Here is a 21,376-nt window from a genome sequence, read left to right on the forward strand (position 1 = left end):
CGCTGATGGCAACGACCTAACGCTGCGTCCTCTGAACGTTTTGTATCCTAAACAGACCACTTCATCAAATCTTCTCCCCGTGTCTCTCCGTTGTTGTTCCCAGCTTTCCATCACTGTTTCCTCCTACCATCGTCGCATTTTCATCTCGTATCGAGTACAGCATATGTGACCATGCCTCGGCAGCTCCGAAGCATCATCAAGACGCCCGCCCGCTATGCTGACCGCGACGACGCGCAGTCGAAGCCACGAAATGGCACCCGACCAGAGTACCCTGCTTTACTCCAGGCGACAATTGTTCCCTTCAATCCAAACCATCCGCCAGCGGCATTCCCTTCATTGCCATTAACAGGGCAGAAGTCACATCAAGAAATGGTGACAAACCCAACGGATCTTCCAGAGGCACCTCCCGGACCAACTTCACTGTCACTGATTTCTCCTGGCCCTACTAGGGACCTTGTAAACAGATATGAGGCGGAATACTATCGTAATGGTCGACCGCTGTTGGGATCCTTGGGACTGCCTCCCGCTGTTGGCGACTCCGACGAGATGGCCGCTTCAGATGCCGAGAGTGTCATCTTGCACCCACGCGAGGCCTTCAGCCTCGATCCAGAAGTGAGTAACCTTGTGATTGCCTCTTGCATGGATTGAAGTGGATGAATGTGACTGATCTGCTTCAGGCACCCACATGGGCTTCACTTCCTCTGTCTTTGCAATACCATATCTACATGACCCTCTCGGAACAATATGACCGCGACAAACTGTGCCGGGTCCTGGGATTGACAAACCAGGAAAAGGACGACATCGAGACGGCGGTACAGGACCGTCATGATCACCCGTACTCGCTGGCTGAGCTATGGAGTTATGGCTGTCATCACAGTGCCCCAGTGCCTGGGATTGACGGGCCAAACACTTCAATTGACCCGGACTTGCTCGATAAGCTCATGCCCGATATGTTGCTCGTCAGCAGGTATGAACTTGCCTATGAATCCGAAGTCGTGTCAGCCGCGGGTTTCTTGTCGTCGCGCTCACTCCCTCCGGAATTGCTTGGACATTGGGTACCCGACACCGATGGACTGGAGAGCATTTGTCCTGCTGGAATGCTGCGACAGCAAGACAATCAAACTGGTGAAACTGAGGTCGAGCCCGGCGAGTCTTCGACTGCTGAGCGTGACTGTACCGTCGGCGAAGCACATGAAACTGAAGTCGCCAAAAGTAAGCCTAAGGCGCAAAATAAGAAACGTCAATTGCAATCCCCGGCCGCTCGTGCTGTCAAAAAGGCGCAGGGAACAAAGAAAAAGGTACCCAAGAAGCGTGGACCGAAACCTGCAGCCCCCAAGGTGCAGAAGAAACGCGGTCCGCACCCTCTTGCTACTGTTACCACCCCCGATTCATCTGGAAGCCCAAAGTCTCGCAGCAGAAAAAAGACACAAAAGAAAGCTACTACTGGCGGTCCACGAAGACTATCTTTGATATTCAAGCCTGCAGTCGGCGGCGGAAAGCCTACCATCCAGCAGCAACAAAAACAACCACCACGTCCCTGCACTCCGGAACGACCGTCATCCTCACACATCACCGCACCAGGATCCTCTGCAGGCAGAGCAGACCAGACCCCAACTACTCGGCTGCTCAGTTTTGATACCAAAATGTCTTCATTCAGCAGAGAACTGATCCTCAACGAAGAGGGTTCTTCCCCTGGAAACAATGCCGTAGAGAGTTCTCCGATCTCGGTTGCTTCTGCTTCAGAGGGAGGTTTTGGCCGTGCCGCAACTCCAACTCCAGCTGCTACCGTTCTGTCTAAACGAAAAGCTTCACCGTCCGATCTTCGCCTCAGTCCTCCTCAAATTCCTCGAGTGTCCTCTTCCGCAGGTGTCAAGTCATACTGGCGTAAGAGTACCATCAACAGTGGTGGTAACATCGACAATTGTTGCTACCACGGCAGACCGCAAACTGCTTTTGGAACTGGTCCTGCTTCTACAGGGATGGACACGAACGCACATGCACAGATGGACAAGGCAATCCCGAGCATTGAAGCTCCTGCTTCCGTTGCAACAGCTACGAACCAAGACGCGGTTAGACCTCCGGGAACTCCACGCCGTCCTTCTTATTCTCCAATTTCGGAGAACGCAGACGACGAAGAATGGCAAGCACTGCTTAAGGGCAAAACTAGGTTTCATGCTCCAGGAAGCCCGCGCCGTCCTTCCTATTCCCCAATTACGGAGAACGAAGACGACGAAGAATGGCAAGCAAAGCTTCGAGGTCCTGTCGCAGGAAATACCAAGCCTAACTACCGTACCGGCGTGCGTTTCTCTGCTCCGTCGGCTCTTCTACCAGTCACCCGAGAATCAAAGCGCAGCTCCCTCGCTTCTGCCTGGTTAGCAGCCGATAACAGACCCAGCATCGATCGAAATCCTTCGTCAGGAAACCACCACACCTTGTCATCGTCAGCAAACGACCGTGGCCTGTCCGGATCTGTTGCCTCTACAAAGACAACTGGGTCAGGTAGTCTGCCTCTCCGTGGTGCCTCGAATTCGAACAAGAGCGCAACATCCTCATTTACATCCACACCTCGACTCAAACTTGTCCTCAAGCGACGATCCGAACCCAAGACTCTAGGAGTGGGAGAAACAGAGGCCAGACCCAGCATTGTGGAAGAGGTCCTTGCAGAAATGAAGGAGGAGCAGGAACAGGGCATAGCATCACGCACTAGATCGTCTCTAAGCAGGATGGGAACTGCTACGCCTGCGCCTGCGCCTGCGCCTGCGGTTGCGGAGCCAACTACAAAGAAGACGAAGGGAACAACAGCAGCAAAGAAGAAACCCGCGAAAAAGACTGTCACTGCCACTGCCGCTGCCAACGCGAAGTCTGGCAATAAGGTACAAAAGTCGACTGCTGCCAAGAAAGGTCCGAACAAGAAGACAAAGACACTTGAGAAACGCCAGGCGAGAGTTGCTGGAGAAAAGGCCCGGAGAAGATTGTCTCTGTGAGGTGGTCTTCAGACCTCCGCTCGAGATCGAGATGGCGTCCAGCTTGACCTTGACATGGCATATGTTGTCGGCCGGGCGCGCAGTTGTCTGACTCTTGGTTTTGTTTTTGTTGCCCCCTCCTTTCTTTCTTGCGATTCGATCATGATGCAGTGGACGCCAATGGCGTGCGAATGCGTCTGTGTCTACTGCGGCTTGCGGAATTCGAATCTGGATCGGAATTCGAATGAGAGAGCCTACATGTCAGAGTTATTTCAAGTTACCAGAAAACACGAAAAAAACAACAACAACGTCAACAGCGCTTGACAAAAGGCGTTCTAGTGTGATACGATGGAAACACACAACCACCACGTTATGACGGCTTTGGTCAAAAGGGGTTGGGGCTGCAGCAGTTGGCTGAGATAGGGGAGATCGTTTGGGCTGAGATTGAATTGTTGGTGGTCAGGACGGCGAGGTCATCATTGAGAACTGGAAGCAGATGATCTCCAACCCTGGGCACAAGTTCGGTCCAATTGTCTTGGGCATTCATTTCAATCGTCCGAGTTCGGCCGTGGTCCATGTTGTTTATGTCAGAGTTTGGTATGAGGAAAAGCGAACAGTGAACCTATTGGCAATACTGGCATATCCAGATTATTGGCTGGCGACCAGGGAGATAGCAATTATTCCAATGGTTAGCTAAGTACCCAAGCTTGCTTTGTTGAGAGTATGTTTTCTTTCTTTCTCTTGATCTTTCTCGTCCTACTCTGCCTTCTACATTGTAAGTTTAGAATACTTTGCATCAAGGACCTTTGGTGGAGATAATCGTTCGGTGAATTGGACCCTGGGTTGACATACAACACGGGTACTGTATACTAGTATGCTAATATATTCTTGACAATACTATCTATGCTCACTGGCATCGACTGTCAAACCACCTTAGGAGAGGGAAGATAGGTCCCTAGGTACTGGTACAGGCGGTAAGCAGGGACAACAGTGCAGATGGTCCGTGGCAGTCAGAAGGAACGAAAGAAAGTGAAAGTGGTCGGGGAAATATTGAATTCCGCGGAGTACTATCTACCAGCAGCGGCCAGTACTACTGCTTGCTGTACTAGAACATCAAGCAGTACCTAAAGGCACCTCAGGTCCATTCAATGCTACCAAGGTAGGTAGTCTAGCTAGTACCTAGTACCCAGATTGATCCCTCCGATTATCTCCTGGGCCACCACCATCCCCATCCCCATCACCAGGCTTTGCACTCGCCTCCCTGATCCCGCTTTCATCACCGCGCAATTTCTCAAAGTACGCCTTGATATCCTCCGCTGAGACTGCCCTACCGGTCTCGGCATAGGGTTTCAAGAATTCCTTAACTTTGTCCCGTAAATGGTTGTACACCATGACGCCTTCGATGGCTTTGACTCGGTCCATGGTGGATAGAGCCGCTTCGCCGCGGTCGAGGAGGCTGGCGGAACGAGCTGATCCTCCTGTCGCGGCACCAGCTACGGCATCAGACTCGGATGCTGAGGACAGAGATGGTTCGTATGTTTCTTCTTCCTCGACGAGTTGGGGGTGCGGGATCATGTTGGGGTAGCAGGTTGGACAGTGGCATAGGTGTTCCCGGAAATCGGATTTGAGAAATAGGGAAAATCTGCCGGATGGAGGGGTGGGAGGGAGGGAGTCGTGTTTGTGAACCACGTTCACTGGTTCAGGTTTTGGCGCTGGATTGGATTCTGCTTTTTGGTCGTGATTGGAAGAAGAAGTGTCGGTGATGCTGGGTGCGGGTCCTGGTGCTGGTTCGGTGGAATTGGATTGAGGGGTGAGTTCATGTTCAGGTTCGTCCTTGACTCGTTTTGAAGGATTTGTTGGACCTGTCACGGTGTCCATGTCACTCTCGGATGCTTTGCGCTTAAGGCTGACAGGGATGGTTGTTGAAAGAGCGGATTCTTCCGGTTTTGGTTTTGGTTCTGGTTCTGAGTTTGACTCCTTCCTGAACACCGGTGGGAGAAAGCCTGGAGTGCCCGCATACCGCTTGATCCAGGGATTAGACTCGACGCATTTGTAGCAAATCATGGCGTCGAATTCGTCTTCGTGCGGGAAACCTGGAGGGATGGGATGTGAGTCTTCTTCCTCCCCGTCCTGTTGTTGTTGCTGCTCCTGCTCTTTATTCGAGTCCACGTTCTTGTACCAGTCTCTTCGCAATCCCATCAGACATTCAGGGTGATACCAATCTTCGCCGCAACCGCCTGTTTCAACCGTGCCTAGTCCTAAACATTGGAACATGGTGCCCTTCTCGTTTTCGGCATCATATTCCTCTCCGCATGCGCAGAACCGGTTCTGGAAATTGTGGTTGTAATGATTGCCAGGATGCGCTTCCTGCGAGTGAACCCCTCGAGCACCAGTTTTGGGATCAGCTCGGAGCATACACGGTGAGGTTTCAGGAAGTCTTGTTGTCCCGCAGTCGCAGACGAAGTTCCTTCGACTGAATAGTTCGACGAGAGTGTGTTCTCCATGGCATGATATCGAGCAGGCGTAGCATACCCCGGCAGGAGTGTAGACTTGTGCTGCCGAGGCGGGTGGTGGACTGCAGGTTAGACATGCGAAGACGTTCTGACGGAGAGGACCGAGGACGTGGGTACATTTGTCGAATTTCTGTGATACAGTTAGTTCATATGCTCGTAGTCAGGAGATCGGCTACAACTATAGTACATACGTATGGCAAGACTTCGCGCGCATCAGCCTCCAGGGCCAACTGCTGGTTGATGAAACTGGAACAGACGAATATTGTCAGTATTTGGGAGAAAAAACAAAGGCGACTGCATGGAATGAATTGTCGTACTCTGAAGCCGTTTGCGAATCTTGCGTTCCATGACTGTCTCGGTGAATGTCCTGCTGAGCGTCTTCTCTCCGGGACACAGCGTCCATGGTGAAGGCCAGAGTGAAAGTGTTGGACCCGACACACACAGTGGTTCGTAGATCACAACGAAACGAAACAATGTCGCGCAGGATCTATTGTCTTGAGAAGGGTGGCGGCTGAACAAAACACCCACTTCACAACCTGCGCAGATGGACTCGAGGCTGCATTGTGATGATTACGGGGTTGGAATGCGCCGTGTCGAAGGAATCGAGTACGGCCAAACTTCTCCACACAGACTGCGAGTGATGGACCCACCACTCCAAAGAGCTTGCATTAGCGCGTCACGACCGCGACACCGCGTTGCACTTCACGCGTAAAGTGCAATTCTAATTCTGGTGTCACTTTTGCAATCTTGATGTTTGTTGCAACCTCCTTCCTCAGCTCTATCACCACCACACCCGAACATTGTCGCCGTTGCCAACAAAAAAGAGTCTGATAATGAGGTACTTGCATCCAGTACTGCGACTTTCGGTGTCTTTATCAATACTGACATTGTCCAGCTCACCCCTGCGACCAAGCATGTCGGCGGCCAACAGAGGCCCTAGCAACGCCGGCAGGCGGAAGCGGGCTCGGGATGATGAGGACGAGGTTATGTCGTCTTCGCCTGCAGGTTCGTATAACTATTATCGATTGTCCAGGACGAGCAAACGCTAATTCTGCAGCCCTTCCCTCCTCCCCCCCTTTATTGCCGACCAATGAAAACGACGACCTAGAAGACGACGACCTGGGCCCCGAAGACGATCTGATTGGAGATATCGATGATGCAGACGAGCTGGCTGAAGAAGAAGACGGTATCGACCTGTTCGGCGATACTTTTATGGACGACGAGCGCGAAGGCCGCGATCAAGAGACGTACCAAGGACGAATGATTGATGATGAAGGCGATTACGATGATCTCGATCTAGCCGAGCGTCGTCAGTTGGAAGCTCGACTGAACAAGCGTGATCGCGAGCTGGCTCGCCGACGACGTATGCCTGCGGCGTTCATGCCAGATGATGACGACGATGCCGGCATTGACCTCACCAGACAGCCTCGGCGACGTCGCCACCATTACGACGAGGACCAAGAAGATATGGATCTCGATGAGAATATCATGGAAGAAGAACTCTCATTGGAGACCTTGCAGGATGTCAAGGCATCAAACATTACTGAATGGGTCACTTTACCCTCAGTCATGAAGACAATTGCCCGAGAATTCAAGTCCTTCTTGACCGAGTACATTGACGCCAACGGCACGTCAGTCTACGGTACTCGAATACGGACCCTCGGAGAGGTCAACTCTGAATCTCTTGAGGTGTCGTATGACCATCTATCTTCGACGAAAGCCATTCTGGCATACTTCTTGGCCAATGCCCCGGCAGAAATGCTGAAGATCTTTGACAAAGCGGCCTTTGAAGTTGTACGGCTGCATTATCCCAACTATGAACTCATCCACCCAGAGGTCCATGTGCGCATTTCTGATTTACCAGTCAAGTACACCCTTCGGCAACTTCGCCAGTCGCACCTAAATTGCCTCGTTCGCGTTTCCGGCGTGGTTACCAGACGCACAGGTGTCTTTCCACAACTCCAAATGGTCAAGTTCACCTGCAACAAATGTGGTGTCACTCTCGGGCCGTTTGCTCAGGAGTCGACCTCATCAGAGGTCAAATTGACATTTTGTCCCGAGTGCCAGTCACGAGGGCCTTTTACCCTGAACAGCGAAAAGACCGTCTACCGAAACTACCAGAAGCTGACCCTACAAGAGTCCCCTGGAACTGTGCCCGCTGGTCGGTTACCACGGCACCGTGAAGTCATTCTTTTGGCTGATCTGATCGACAAAGCCAAGCCAGGAGAAGAAATAGAAGTGACGGGCATCTACCGCAACAACTATAGCGGTCAACTCAACAACAAGAATGGCTTCCCGGTGTTTGCAACCATGCTCGAGGCCAACCACATCATCAAGACACACGATCAACTTGCAGGTTTCAGGTTGACTGAAGAGGATGAGAGACAGATCCGAGCACTCTCAAAAGACCCGAACATTGTGGACAAGATCGTGGACTCGATCGCTCCCTCGATCTATGGCCATCGGGATATCAAGACTGCAGTTGCTTTGTCTCTTTTTGGAGGCGTTGGCAAGGAAGCACAGGGCAAGCACAAGATCCGAGGTGATATCAACGTGCTGCTACTTGGCGATCCTGGTACTGCTAAATCACAGGTCTTGAAGTACGTCGAAAAGACGGCCCATCGAGCGGTCTTTGCCACTGGCCAGGGCGCGTCTGCCGTCGGTTTGACCGCTTCGGTGCGCCGTGATCCTCTGACACAGGAATGGACACTTGAGGGCGGAGCGCTCGTCCTCGCAGATCGAGGTACTTGTCTTATCGATGAGTTTGACAAGATGAACGATCAAGATCGGACTTCAATCCATGAAGCCATGGAACAACAAACAATCTCGATCAGTAAAGCCGGTATTGTCACCACACTGCAGGCCCGGTGTGCGATTATTGCCGCGGCAAATCCCAAGGGAGGGCGATACAATGGTATGATCCCGTTCAGCGAGAATGTGGAACTCACAGAACCCATTTTGTCGCGATTTGACATCCTCTGCGTGGTTCGAGATACTGTCGACCCTGATGAAGATGAGCGGCTAGCCAATTTCGTGGTCAAAAGCCACGGACGAGCGCACCCGACCAAGCTTAGTGTTGATGGAGGAGATGTCGCTGCCATGGAAACGGAGGAGACAGATGCCATCAACAATGGTGAACCACAGCAAGAAGGCGCCATCCCACAAGAGTTGTTGCGAAAGTACATTCTCTATGCAAGAGAGAAGTGCAGGCCGAAGCTCTATCAAATCGACCAAGACAAGGTTGCCAGACTGTTTGCAGACATGCGAAGAGAGTCTCTGGCAACCGGAGCTTACCCCATTACTGTACGTGTATCTATGCCCGTTTCGTCTGAGACTATGCTAACTGCCCACAGGTCCGTCATCTTGAGGCAATTATGAGAATTGCCGAGGCATTCTGCAAGATGCGCTTGTCCGACTACTGTTCATCACAGGATATTGATCGGGCCATTGCTGTGACTGTTGACTCTTTTGTGGGAAGCCAGAAGATCAGTTGCAAGAAAGCACTGGCCAGAGCATTTGCCAAGTATGTTGATCCTAATACACTCGCCCGATTTGTATAACTAACACAATGTTCAGATACACGTTGAAGCGACCAGAACGTCAACGAACTCGAGTGGCTGCTAGGAGCGCCACCGCAGTGTCAGCGTCAGCATGAGCTTTATCCATCCAACGGGTGTTGATGGGATTTCAGGATACGAGGTGGCCTTGATGAGTGGATGAATGCTTTTTCAGTGATATACCGCAGTGCCAGTCCATAATAACGAACGAATTGTAACAACATCACACGATCATCAATTGACGCTGTAGAGGCAAGCCATCATTCAGGGGGGCAGACATAGCCCTCTCCCAGGATTATGATGTGTTCCACACTAATTAATGTAAATGGGCCCGAGGCTCGTGCGCCAATTGACGCGCTCACGAAAAACGCGTCCGATCGGAGTCAGGGCGCGTCCGCCACTGGCGTCACGACTTTTTGTCAAGGGCTGGAATGTGAGATTGCAGGGCGTAGAACAACGTCCGGTTTGCAGCGATAATTTACCTAGGCACATTCTAGGCTGGTCTCGATGAGGTGCGATGACCCTTGTTGAAGTCGCCCTTCGGTAGTACCTCCGTTGAGGAGTGTTTGTGGGTTGTCAACCCGCGTTTGCAGCAGGCTGGTGGAACTTAATTGACGGCCAGCATTCCGAAGGTTCAGTCCTTAGAGAAGGAAGGCCATGGCCATTGAGGCAATAGTCTCAGACGACTCCGCGACGCCCACCATGTCTTCAGCTAGAAGCACTCCGCCCTCGTCTCCTCCAGACGCCAGTGTCGCAGAAGTCAAGCAGGAACAGAACGAGCAAGATGGCGCAAAGAACGGCAACGACAACAATGTTGATGACAATGATGAGGAGGATATGGACCACAAATCACGAGCACTTACCAATCTCCTAAAGACAAGCTCGGTATTCGTCGCGATCATGGCAGACAAGATGAAGGAACAGCAGAAGAGAAATCAAGAGCAGGCCAGACGGGCTGCGGCCAAACAGCGAACCGAGACGGACAAGGCTGCAGACTCGAAAGAACCTGTACGGAAGTCGACCAGAACACACGCTGCCGAGGAGAACTCAACAAAAGAGCCGGAGAAGAAGACCACTCGCGGCCGGGGCCGACCACCAAAGAAAACAAACGCAAAGAAGAGCATCACCGATTACTTTGACACTGGAGCTGTGGAAATTGCCCAAGATGGGCCAACAGTTCAGGAAGCCCTAGCGGAGGCCGCCGAAGAGTACGAAGGTGAAGGACTTGGTGCTCAGGACCTAGTTGCGACCGATCAGCCCGCCCCCGTCACCGGAGGTCAGATGAAGCAGTACCAACTCGAAGGGCTGGAATGGTTGAAATCCCTGTGGATGAACGGCCTCTGCGGTATCCTGGCAGATGAGATGGGACTAGGCAAGACGCTACAGGCCATTTCCCTGATAGCGTTTTTTAAGGAACACAACATCCAGGGTCCGTTCCTGATAGTCGCTCCACTAAGCACAGTCCGCAACTGGATCGAAGAGTTCAAGCACTGGACTCCATCTATCAATACCATCCTCTACCATGGCGGTAAAGACGAACGAGAGGCCATGAGGCGCAAGCACATGAGGCTGCAGAACCAGAGCACACCTGAATTTCCCGTGGTGGTGACAAGCTACGAGATTTGCATGAATGACCGAAAGTTCCTGGCCAACTACCAATGGAAATATATCATTGTGGACGAAGGGCATCGGCTAAAGAACATGAATTGCAAATTGATCAAGGAACTGATGACCTACAACTCGGCCAACAGACTGCTCATCACGGGAACACCGCTGCAAAACAATATTGCCGAGCTCTGGTCTCTGCTCCATTTCTTGCTTCCAGAAGTTTTCAACGATCTCGACAGTTTTGAAAGATGGTTCGACTTCTCCAGTGTGCTGGAGGATAAGACCGAGTCTGATGGCAAAATGCAAAAGCGCAAGAACAACTTGGTGTCCACCATGCACGCCATCCTCAAGCCATTCCTGCTGCGTCGGGTCAAGTCAGATGTCGAGGCTTCGCTGCCCAAGAAGCGCGAATATATTCTGTACGCACCGTTGACCGCGGAACAAAAGGAACTGTATCGAGAGATTCTCGCAGGGACCAGCAGATCTTACCTTGAAGACAAAGCAGTTGAGCGTATTGAAGCGAAGAGCCGGGCCGCCTCGCTGAAACGCAAGGCGAATGACAGTGGACGTTCCACGCCAGCCAAGAGTGTGAAGCATAGCAGAGCTTCCACGCCGGCGTCAATTGCATCCACGACCTCTGTCCGAAGGGGAAGAAGGACAGCACCCACAAATTACCGTGACGTGACTGATCGTGAGTTTAATGCGCGCCTCCGTCGGCTGGAGAATGGTGAAGACAATGTCAGTCTTGACCGCTCTTCTCCTCCCGATGGCACATCTGAATTGGAATCCGAAGAAGAGGAGGAACTGGAGCGTGCGAAGACGCTGAAGCTGGCCAAGAAAGAGATCTCAGCAAAGAAATTGCAGAATCCAATCATGCAAGCCCGCCTCGCATGCAACAGTCCACACAACTTCTACTGGCCCTGGAAACCCTCTACTGCCGCGGAGGAAGAGTCCGGCGACTATCCTCAAGTGGACGAGACTCTCGTGACGGCTTCTGGCAAGATTCTGCTTCTCGACACACTCCTTCCCAGATTGTTTGAGCTGGGCCATAAGGTTCTGATATTCAGTCAATTTAAAACCACTTTGGATATTCTGGAGACTTATGCCGTCGACCTTCGTGGCTGGAAAGCCTGTCGAATTGATGGTTCTGTCCCTCAAGAGGAGCGGTACAAATCGATCACCGCCTTCAACACCGACAAATCTTACAATCTATTTCTACTATCTACCCGCGCAGGAGGCCAAGGAATTAATCTGGCTGCGGCAGACACGGTCATTCTGTTTGATTCAGATTGGAATCCGCAGCAGGATCTGCAAGCCATGGACCGCGCCCATCGTATCGGACAGACCAAGCCGGTAATTGTTTATCGCCTGGCCACTCGGGGCACCGTGGAAGAGACACTGCTGCTCAAAGCGGACGCAAAGAGGAAACTCGAGAAACTCGTCATTCAGAAAGGAAAGTTCAAGTCTTTGCTTTCTTCTGCTGCGGATGCCGATGACGTGCGAGGAGTACTTGCGAATGACGATTTCGAGAAATATGACATTGCTGATTCAGGAGGCAAGGGGGCTATCCTGAGGGAAGAGGAGTTGCAGATCCTGACGGATCGGAGTGATAAAGCATACGAAAGAGCAGAGAAGGGCTTGGATATTGGTGGTGAAGGCAAAGCATTTAAGGTCGCTGAAACAAAGAGGGGTGATGGGGGCACAGCCGATGTGCTTGATGACTTGACCGTCAGAAGCAAGCCTAAATGAGCAACGTGATAGCACGCTGGGAATTGTGTGCAGCGTGTAAGTTTGAGTGCTCGATGCATGCGAAAGCTGGGAGTGGTTGGTTGGACACATCAGACATGTCCATGTGGTACTCGACAGGTTAGGGGTCACTTTTAGCGCAGGTGTTTGGATATATGTCTGAAAACAGGTCAAGAGCCCACAGAACCGCGTTGCGCCTTAACCATCATCTTGTGTACCTCTGCCAGACTCCAGACTCCATAACCCCTGCGCAACAGCGGCAAGGCTGCAGTAGTCGGGGGTAGGAGAACCTTGAGACCACGTACCGGTAACGGTCATGTCACTCACTGATCCGGGCTTCGGGCCACAAACCTCCGAGGGAATATGTCGTCCGGCCCAACGACTTGCCTGAATAGCGACAACAGCATAATATAGGGTCCGCAGCCAGATGACAGCAGGTCTATATCGCCTAAATCCTGGATCGGCTGATACCGGTGGAACGGTTATCAAAAGATGAGGACGTCGACTATCTAGATGAGACTGGCTATGATCTGGTAACAACCGACTTGGCATGAAGTTCCCTTTTATCCTGGTCCCTGAGCGGAAAACCGCCCAAGGCACGAGCACTGATTGGTGGAAAACCACATCTGTCAAGACTGGACAACCGGCTATCCGAGGTGTGCCCCAAGCAATTTGTGGCATGCTCCGGCGAGGCTCAGCCATGACCACCGGGGTCGTGGGGGATACTCACCATTTTATGGAGTATAGGAATCGCGGTTCCACAACATGGAATTGTGCCTGATTTCGCGACCCAGTCATTCTATTCATCCGGGCGGGTCGTTTGATGTATACGACTAGCTATGCTCGGGGACAGCTTCACAAGGTGGCTCTCGGTTCATATATAGGCAGCCGTGGAATTCAGGCCAGGATCCAAAGCAAGCAACGGGCCCCTGTGACACCTGTTCATTCCCAAGCCTGTAATTCAACCCCGTCACCATGTTACTCTCCAAGGACAATCAACTTCACTACACCTTCGACTCGGAGCATGTCCAGATCGAGGCGTGGGGTCCCAATGCTCTGCGTGTTCGCTCAACCAAATTCCATACTCTGCCGGCGGAGAACTGGGCATTGAGTGTTGAGCCTGCCGCCACCACTCCATCAATCTCAGTCAAAGACAACCAAGCCACCATCACCAACGGAAACATCACCGCCACGATTTCATCAGGCGGTAAGATCATCATCAAGAACGGCAAAGGCGAGCGAATCCTCGAGGAGTTCAGCCGCAACCGCAACGATGTCACAGATCCAAAATGCAGTGCCTTGATGATCGAGGCAAGGGAATTCAAACCCATCCTCGGAGGCGATTACCATTTGACCTACCGACTTGAATCGATCAATCCCAAAGAGAAGATCTACGGCATGGGTCAGTACCAACAGCCATACCTAGACCTCAAGGGGCTGGATCTGGAAATGGCCCACCGGAACTCCCAAGCCAGCATCCCCTTCATGCTCTCGAGTTTAGGGTATGGTCTGCTCTGGAACAATCCGGCCGTCGGACGCGCCGTGCTAGGCAAGAACACCATGAGCTTCGAGGCTCTTTCGACCAAAGTTTTGGATTACTGGATTGTCGCATCGGACTCGCCCTCAGACATTGTCGAGGCATATGCGAACGTCACCGGCAAAGTCCCCATGATGCCTGAATACGGTTTGGGGTTTTGGCAATGTAAGCTGCGCTACCAGACTCAGGAGGAACTCTTGGGAGTGGCGCGAGAATACCGCAAGAGGAATCTGCCTATTGATGTCATTGTGGTGGATTTCTTCCACTGTAAGTTGAAATTGCTTTCTGCAATGGGAAATCCCAACTGACTGTCCAATCCAGGGCCGAAGCAAGGAGAATGGAAATTCGACCCTACGTACTGGAAAGACCCTGGTGAGTCTGCCATGATGAGATTGCTCTTGACATGGAAGGAGACGGCGTCGTCCACCACGGCGTCAGTGTTGGCGTCGGAGTCCGAGGATCATGACTTTCAACTACCGCCCCCCTCGGGCATGAAACTTGACCTCGACCTTTCTGCCACTCTTCCATCTCCATAGCGCTCGTGTTCCCCTCGTTACAATGCAAAAAGACGTATAGTTCTGACGAAATTGGTATCAGACGCCATGATCAGGGAACTTCAATCCCTAGGGATCGAACTGCTCGTCTCCATCTGGCCCACCGTCGACAAAGTATCCGAAAACTACAACTACATGCTTGAACATGGCCTATTGATCCGGCAGGACCGCGGGTTAAGAGTGTCAATGGACTACATGGGCGACACCGTACATGCCGATTTCACCAATCCTGCAACCCGAGAATTCGTCTGGCAGACCGCCAAGAAGAACTACTACGACAAAGGTGTCAAGCTGTTCTGGCTAGACGAGGCTGAACCAGAATACAGCGTTTACGACTTTGATATTTACCGTTACCACAATGGAAGTTGTCTTAGTGCTGGAAACGCCTATCCGGTGGACTACGCCAAGGCCTTTTACGAGGGAATGGTCCGTGATGGAAAACAAAAGGATGTGTGTAATTTGATAAGGTGTGCGTGGGCCGGAAGTCAGAAATTTGGTACTCTCTTGTGGAGCGGTGATATTGCGAGTAGTTGGGAGAGTTTTCGGGATCAGTTTGCTGCCGGGTTGAATGTGGGCATTGCTGGCATTCCGTGGTGGACGACGGATATTGGTAAGAACAGATCTACCCTGTTCATGGTCTTGTTCAGAAAGACACCGAACACATTTTGGCTAATCTAACCGTTCTTGGTGTATAGGTGGTTTCCACGGAGGGAACCCAGACCACGAGGATTTCCGTGAGCTTTGTACCCGATGGTTCCAATATGGTAAGTCCAGCACCACCGCCGACACCAACATCAAAACACCACCAAAATCTCCCAGTCACATCCCGCACACGCGGCATTAAACAGCAGGAGTGATGACACTGTTGTCAAACGACATGTTGTGACACACGCATCAATCGACCCGTGTACCCCATGCCAGTGGCTGTTAAGAGTCTGTCGAAACTAATCTCCTGGTATTATGTTTAGGCTGCTTCTGCCCCGTCTTCCGTCTCCACGGCCACCGCGAACCAATGCAGCCGCAACACGGCACGACCGGCGGCGCAGCATGCATTTCCGGTGCCCCCAACGAGATCTGGTCGTACGGCGAAAAGTGCTACGAAATCATGAAAAAGTACCTGTTGCTTCGAGAGAAGTTGAGACCCTACGTGCGCGAATTGATGGTCCAGGCGCACGAGAAGGGTACGCCGGTCATCCGCACTTTGTTCTTCGAGTTTCCCAACGACGAAAAGTGTTGGGAGGTCGAAGATCAGTACTTTTTCGGAAGTAAGTATCTGGTTGCGCCGGTGTTGTATAAAGGACAGACGAAAAGGAAGGTTTATTTGCCACGTGGGGCGAAGTGGAGACGGTTCGATGATGGGGAGGTGAAGGAGGGAGATACGGAGGTTGTGGAGGGGGGACAGGTTGTTGAAGTTGAGTGTCCGTTGAGTGTTATGCCGGTTTTTGAGAGGGTGTGATATTGTTGTCCTACGGAGAGGGGTGAAGGAGGTTTCTGGTATTGTACTAGGTGTATACATGTGTGGGTTTTGGGTTTGGTCGAGGTAGGTGAGATGATGATAGGTTGTTGGGTATATATGGAATGGAAAAGAAGTGTTTACAGAATGTACTTATACATGGGATATGGCAGGGTTGGAAGTTTGTAGGGGACACAGTCCCATTGGATTCCTGAGAGTGAGCTGGTGGCCTGGGTATAACGTACGAAAGGCATGTGCGCCGCCTACCTTGATAGGCCTTATATATGTATGCTTGGGAAGGTATAAGATACTGTAAGTGCCATCTAAAGTATGGATATGTGGATGGGTGGCATGTAGTCGTTCATACCTACAGTACCTCAGTTGTTCCTAGGGGCTACGGGCTAGGAGCCACGGGAGTCAGGGTGTACGGCAAGCAAGGCTGTCGAAAATAGGGGAGGCGAAGGGTCCAGATCCCTGCGAATCCTGAAGGGACCTACCCACCAGGTAGGTAGGTACCTAGGTATGGAGAGGCACTATTTCAAGTTCAAGTATTCCTATCTGCAGTACCAGTGGGATTCATGGCTCCCGTCCAATCAAGCTTTTCTTTGTGTACCGTAGATCGAACAACAAACTTGAAAGCTTTGGGTTTCCAGGCGAGGCTGACGTTTTGGCCTGCACCAGCCTGCACCAGCCTGCACCCGCCGTATTGTCTCTAATTCCGAATACTACAACAACGAGGATAGGATAAATGATTCGACAAAGGAACACATTCCGCCCTATTAGTACGAAGGCGGGGGTTCCGAGCCTGACCATACTGTAACCTCAAAATGAGCGCGATACGTATCGGTAGGCGCGATACATCCCCCAAAGCACGCCATCCCACACCAGGCCGCGTCTCGACTGCACCAAGTGCCGCGTTTCTCACCTTATCTGAACTGTACTCTGATTTCGTGATTTGATCGAAAATAAGACGTGATTATACTAGCGACAAGTAACAAACCACCCGACGCTGCCATTGCGTGCGTGCGATGCCGTTGCTTGCCGACTTCGATACCCGAAACAGGGCGGAACTCCAACACACTTAGTACTACTAACCCAGGTATTACCTGGTGTCTGATAAGAAGTCATAATTAAATATCTTCTTGCCCATCTGTAAATATATATCCCAATTGCCTTTTCCCTCGTTCTCGGGACCATCTGGTACATTTCTTCCATCATGGCTTTCTCCGAGAAAAACATAACAGACAACCCCAACTCTAAACTTCGCATAGCAATCGTCGGCGGCGGCCCAGCTGGCCTCGGAGCCGCAATCGCACTCTCAAAACTTCTCGACGTCGAAATCGCCATCTACGAACAGGCGAGGGAATTGAGAGAAATTGGCGCGGGCATTCGGATCGGGTATAATGCCTGGAGAGTGCTGGAGTTGTTGGGCGCCGCGGAGGGTGTAAGGGGGCATCATAAGACGTCGATTGTGCATCGGTAAGTTTTGGCCTTGGGATTGGGATTTGGAACTGCATTCTGAATGGGATTGGGATTCTGGTGCTTTGCTTCGCTTCGTTGGGAAAAAGGAGGAGTTGTTCTATGGTTTGTCCATTGTGGTGCTGGCTGGGGTCGTTGATGTTCTCGGTCACTGGTTGTCATTTTTCAACTGTTCGCCGTTGCTGGAACGTTTTTTACCTCGCGTGTAATGGTCCTGGAGATTGAATGGTGGCTTTTGTTTGGGGAGGTTTGTACCTCGTGTGTCATGGACTCTTGGGGACTGGATGCCACGGTTTCGCATGGGGCGGTTTTACCTTTCGCGGTTGTTCTTCGGGTCAGGACCTCGACGAAGGGTCAGTGGGTGGGTGGCTGGCTGGCTTGGCCCGGATCTTTGTGTTTGGCTTCCATCTCGTTCTTCTCGTCCTTTTTTGGCCATGAATCGCTGTGCTTGCTGCTTGACCCCTTTTCTGTTTTTTCCAAATCTGATACAATATAGGAACGGCATTACCGGAGAAGTCGTCGGGACCAGTGGCCCATCTCCGGTTCCATATCGATACCAACCGCGTCGAGTGCGGAGGACTCGGTTGCAAAACGCCCTCCTTGCCAAAGTGCCTTCGGAGGTTCCGATCTATCTCAACAAGCACGTCGTCGGCATCGAAAACCTGGAGCATGGTGAGGTGCGTGTGTTCTTCCGAGACGGCACGCAGGCGACTGCCGATTTGGTGGTGGGGGGAGACGGAATTCGATCGGTGAGTGTGTTTGAATAAATCAGGATGGGGACGCTTTTGTGGCGGTTCTAGTCGTTGTGGTCGGTTGCTGACTGGCTTCAAAGTCTGTTCGTGACAGTATATTTCCAGATCACAAGATCAGATTCACAGGTCAGTGTATCCTGCTCTCATGTTGTTTGGTTGTCCTGTCATGTTCTATGCTTTCGTCTTCCGTTAGCTTGTTATCGTGTTCGTGATGAAATCTAACAGGCCTGGGACAGGCACGACTATTTGGCGAACTCTGATACCAGTGCACACGATCGCTCATATTCCCGAACTGACATCTTCGACATCATGGTGGCATGGCCCCGAAGGACACGTATATCACTCGTTAGTCGATGATCCTGCAGAAGTGCCGGAGCAAGAGAGAATGTTCGAAATTTCCGCCCGAAACGTCATCGACCCTGCGACAGCCACGGGGAAAAGGTTCAGTTGGGGAATTTCTGCAACCAACGAGAGGGTACAGTCGCACTTCAAGGTCAGTTCTTTTGTGAAATCTTGACACACCTACAACCCTGACACAAGCGACTAGGACTATGAGCCGAGGATCAGAGAATTGCTGGCCAAAGTCCCGGAGGGCAATTGGAAGGAGTTCTCGGCCTTTGCCGGCCCAAGACTGGAGAAGCTCATTGCATGGGATAAAGTGGTGCTGTTGGGCGATGCCAGTCACCCTCTATCAGGTTCGTGTTTGACAACCCGGTTCAAAGTCTTGGTTTCGTTCCTTCTCTGACCTACATGGCCAGGCGCCTTTGGATCCGGTGCGGCATTTGCACTTGAGGACGGCTGGATCCTCGCTCGGGCCATTGAACATGCTCGGTCCACTGGACAGCCGTTGGCTGCAGCCCTCGAGATATTCGATGCCATCAGGTCGCCGTATTATTTGCGGATGTGAGTCTTGTCAACATTGCTTGCCTGTCGCTTGATCTAGCTGACGAAAGAACAGGTATCAGCATCTAGACGAACAAAAGCGAAAACTGCAGGAACTGAAAGCCGCCAATCCCAATGCTTCCTTCGAAATAACTTTGGGACAAAGAGTGAATGCGTTCGGAGGAGAGTCGGCTCTGCCGTGGATCTACTACAATGATATTGAGGATGTCTGGGAGCAGTTCCTCAAAGGTCAAACAGGCTCTTCTTCGAAGGAAGTGCCTATCCAGCAACTTGCTGCTCAGTTATAGAATGCAGAGATTGGGTCCAGAGAAGAGGGCCGGGGCGATAGATCAGAAAATGGTGTCTAGACACAGAGTTAGCGTACAGTATACGGCAATTGAAAATTGAAGACAGCATTCTCGCTCCTATACTCACCCAGCAATTTTGCGGAAGGACATCCCTTGGACTGTCACTGCGGTGAATAGGACCAATAGGCAGTCAGCGGGCCTCCCAGCTTCACATGACCTTTGCGCAAAGTGAATGTCACCTACCACAGATTGGCACTGCAGTGAATACATAGCCCACCGCAATAGCTAGTATATTGCAGCCGCATAATTCTCTCCGACAATCCGGATGTCCCGCTGGCTCAGTGGCACAGACGGCGGGCTTCCGGTGCGTTACATGACCCCTTCTGTCCGATTCATCACACGATCCTCCGAGTGTCACAGTGGGAGAAGCTGGGGATCGAGTGTAAATCAGTACTGTGAATCAGGCGGATTTGTGGGATTTGACTTAATGACTGGTCTTACAGATTGACTTCCACCAATCGCCTAGACCTTGACCGAGCTTTCATTAGCGTGTGGGTAATTAGCATGTGGGTAAAAAACCATCCGCGGATAGTTTCTCTTGTAGCGACTTCGAGCCTGATCCGCTCGAGGTTACGGGAACGGAGTAACTTACCGCGGAGGTTTCTCTTGTGGTGACTTTGGGCCTGATCAGCTCCAAATCACCGGAAAAGAGAGGCCTTCAGAGATGGTTTCTCTTCCTGTGTCCTCGAGTTGATAGCGACCCCGAGTCTGATCACTCGAGGACACAGGAAGAGTTTTTGCTCACTGATTCTTTGCGCCTTTAACGGTGATCCCCAGCTGTAACTTTTCTGAGTCTGAACTCGAGAATACTCCATCTAACGGTTGGGAGCTGAGCGCTACCTTTTTGATTTACATCTTGGATGGACAACTTGAGTCACGAAGTATACTTACCGAGCATACTACTTCCTTTCATCTAACCCACAGGTACCAGGTATCTTATGTCTCGTCGGCTTGAACACGGTTTAATGATTTGGCGCTAAAGAATGCTTAAGCCATTTAAAGTACCAGGCCGAGGCGGGCTAGTCTTTACTAAGCTAGTCTGCCGTACTAGTTATAGCTAGACTCACGACCGCACTGCAGGCATTCCTCTCCGTAGTCACGGCTCCAACTGACCTTGACTCAGGTTACACAGCTGAGAATCCAAGCGATCAATGTCCAGGCACTTGGTTTTGAGATCAATCACCTTGCGGCGGTCACCTGTACTGTTTGCAACTGCTCATCTCTGCACTAGAAATTATGTGTTTCATTCGCCTGACGGAAAAAAATCGTTTTGTCCTAAATGTTGCATCTGCGCCTTCCATGACACTTCTTGCAGGGCTGTTGCAGGGCTGACGAGAGAGGGTGAAGGAATATGACACAGTGGAATTGTTTTAACCCATCATGCGGCGCATGGAACAGTCAAGGCCAGTGGTCTTCGAATGAGTGATCACGAAGACGTCGAAGGGAAGCGCTCTCCAACGCCCCTTGCCACCGCAACGACTGGCCCAAGTTTCCGCCGCCGACTTGTTCGTCCATAGGGTGATTGTACTCCCTAGCCTACTAGTCAAACGCCCCCGGACGCCCAATGTCCACGCGGACTGACTCTACTGAGAGCGGCCTCGATCCTGCAGACATCTTTGGCATGACCGGCTGGATTGAGTATGAAACATGAGCTATATGTCAAGACCGTCTCCCTGCACTCCGGGACCTTGAATTGCGGCCAGACCTTGACAACTGTCGCTGGAAAGGTGGCTAGTTGATGCCTCGGGTCAACTTGGGTTTTGTGCAACACCGTGACACACCGCATCTCGGCTTATTGAACTTCGAACCATGACAGCTCAGCTTCTGGGAAAAGCTGCTGGTGAGGTTATGCTGCAAAGAAGACCTGACCCAAAAGGACGTGTCTATGAAACTGTGCCGATTCCATCTCGGTCTCGGTCCAGGCTTCGGTTCGCCCCAGGACCACAGAACTCCGCCCCCCCCCC

General features: G+C 51.7%; 6 protein-coding genes across 6 annotated transcripts; 5 read left to right on the forward strand and 1 right to left on the reverse strand.

Moving 5' to 3' along the window:
- Window positions 1-171: 171 nt before the first annotated feature.
- HMPREF1120_05842 (uncharacterized protein) lies at window positions 172-2,984 on the forward strand (the record flags this gene model as incomplete). Its single annotated transcript, XM_009160031.1, has 2 exons — window positions 172-612; window positions 678-2,984. The coding sequence occupies 2 exons, from the start codon at window positions 172-174 to the stop codon at window positions 2,982-2,984; spliced, it is 2,748 nt and encodes a 915-aa protein (XP_009158279.1).
- A 1,015-nt stretch (window positions 2,985-3,999) lies between these two features.
- On the reverse strand, window positions 4,000-6,066 carry HMPREF1120_05843 (uncharacterized protein). The gene is made up of 3 exons (XM_009160032.1): window positions 5,794-6,066; window positions 5,668-5,722; window positions 4,000-5,606 (listed from the first exon to the last, which is right to left on the reverse strand). The coding sequence occupies exons 1-3, from the start codon at window positions 5,877-5,879 to the stop codon at window positions 4,143-4,145; spliced, it is 1,605 nt and encodes a 534-aa protein (XP_009158280.1). The 5' UTR covers window positions 5,880-6,066; the 3' UTR covers window positions 4,000-4,142.
- Window positions 6,067-6,390: 324 nt separating this feature from the next.
- Window positions 6,391-9,036, forward strand: HMPREF1120_05844 (minichromosome maintenance protein 2; the record flags this gene model as incomplete). Its single annotated transcript, XM_009160033.1, has 3 exons — window positions 6,391-6,481; window positions 6,534-8,779; window positions 8,830-9,036. 3 exons carry the CDS (start codon window positions 6,391-6,393, stop codon window positions 9,034-9,036), a joined length of 2,544 nt encoding a protein of 847 aa, XP_009158281.1.
- A 699-nt stretch (window positions 9,037-9,735) lies between these two features.
- HMPREF1120_05845 (uncharacterized protein) lies at window positions 9,736-12,390 on the forward strand (the record flags this gene model as incomplete). The annotated part of the gene is made up of 1 exon (XM_009160034.1): window positions 9,736-12,390. The coding sequence occupies one exon, from the start codon at window positions 9,736-9,738 to the stop codon at window positions 12,388-12,390; it is 2,655 nt and encodes an 884-aa protein (XP_009158282.1).
- A 972-nt stretch (window positions 12,391-13,362) lies between these two features.
- Window positions 13,363-15,934, forward strand: HMPREF1120_05846 (31 glucosidase; the record flags this gene model as incomplete). The annotated part of the gene is made up of 5 exons (XM_009160035.1): window positions 13,363-14,191; window positions 14,246-14,296; window positions 14,522-15,088; window positions 15,174-15,242; window positions 15,447-15,934. The coding sequence occupies 5 exons, from the start codon at window positions 13,363-13,365 to the stop codon at window positions 15,932-15,934; spliced, it is 2,004 nt and encodes a 667-aa protein (XP_009158283.1).
- Window positions 15,935-17,147: 1,213 nt separating this feature from the next.
- On the forward strand, window positions 17,148-19,352 carry HMPREF1120_05847 (salicylate hydroxylase; the record flags this gene model as incomplete). The annotated part of the gene is made up of 7 exons (XM_009160036.1): window positions 17,148-17,410; window positions 17,907-18,159; window positions 18,243-18,288; window positions 18,399-18,655; window positions 18,710-18,857; window positions 18,921-19,065; window positions 19,121-19,352. The coding sequence occupies 7 exons, from the start codon at window positions 17,148-17,150 to the stop codon at window positions 19,350-19,352; spliced, it is 1,344 nt and encodes a 447-aa protein (XP_009158284.1).
- Window positions 19,353-21,376: the final 2,024 nt, after the last annotated feature.

Source organism: Exophiala dermatitidis, assembly GCF_000230625.1.
Source record: "Exophiala dermatitidis NIH/UT8656 unplaced genomic scaffold supercont1.5, whole genome shotgun sequence".
Taxonomy (NCBI): Eukaryota; Fungi; Ascomycota; class Eurotiomycetes; order Chaetothyriales; family Herpotrichiellaceae; genus Exophiala; species Exophiala dermatitidis.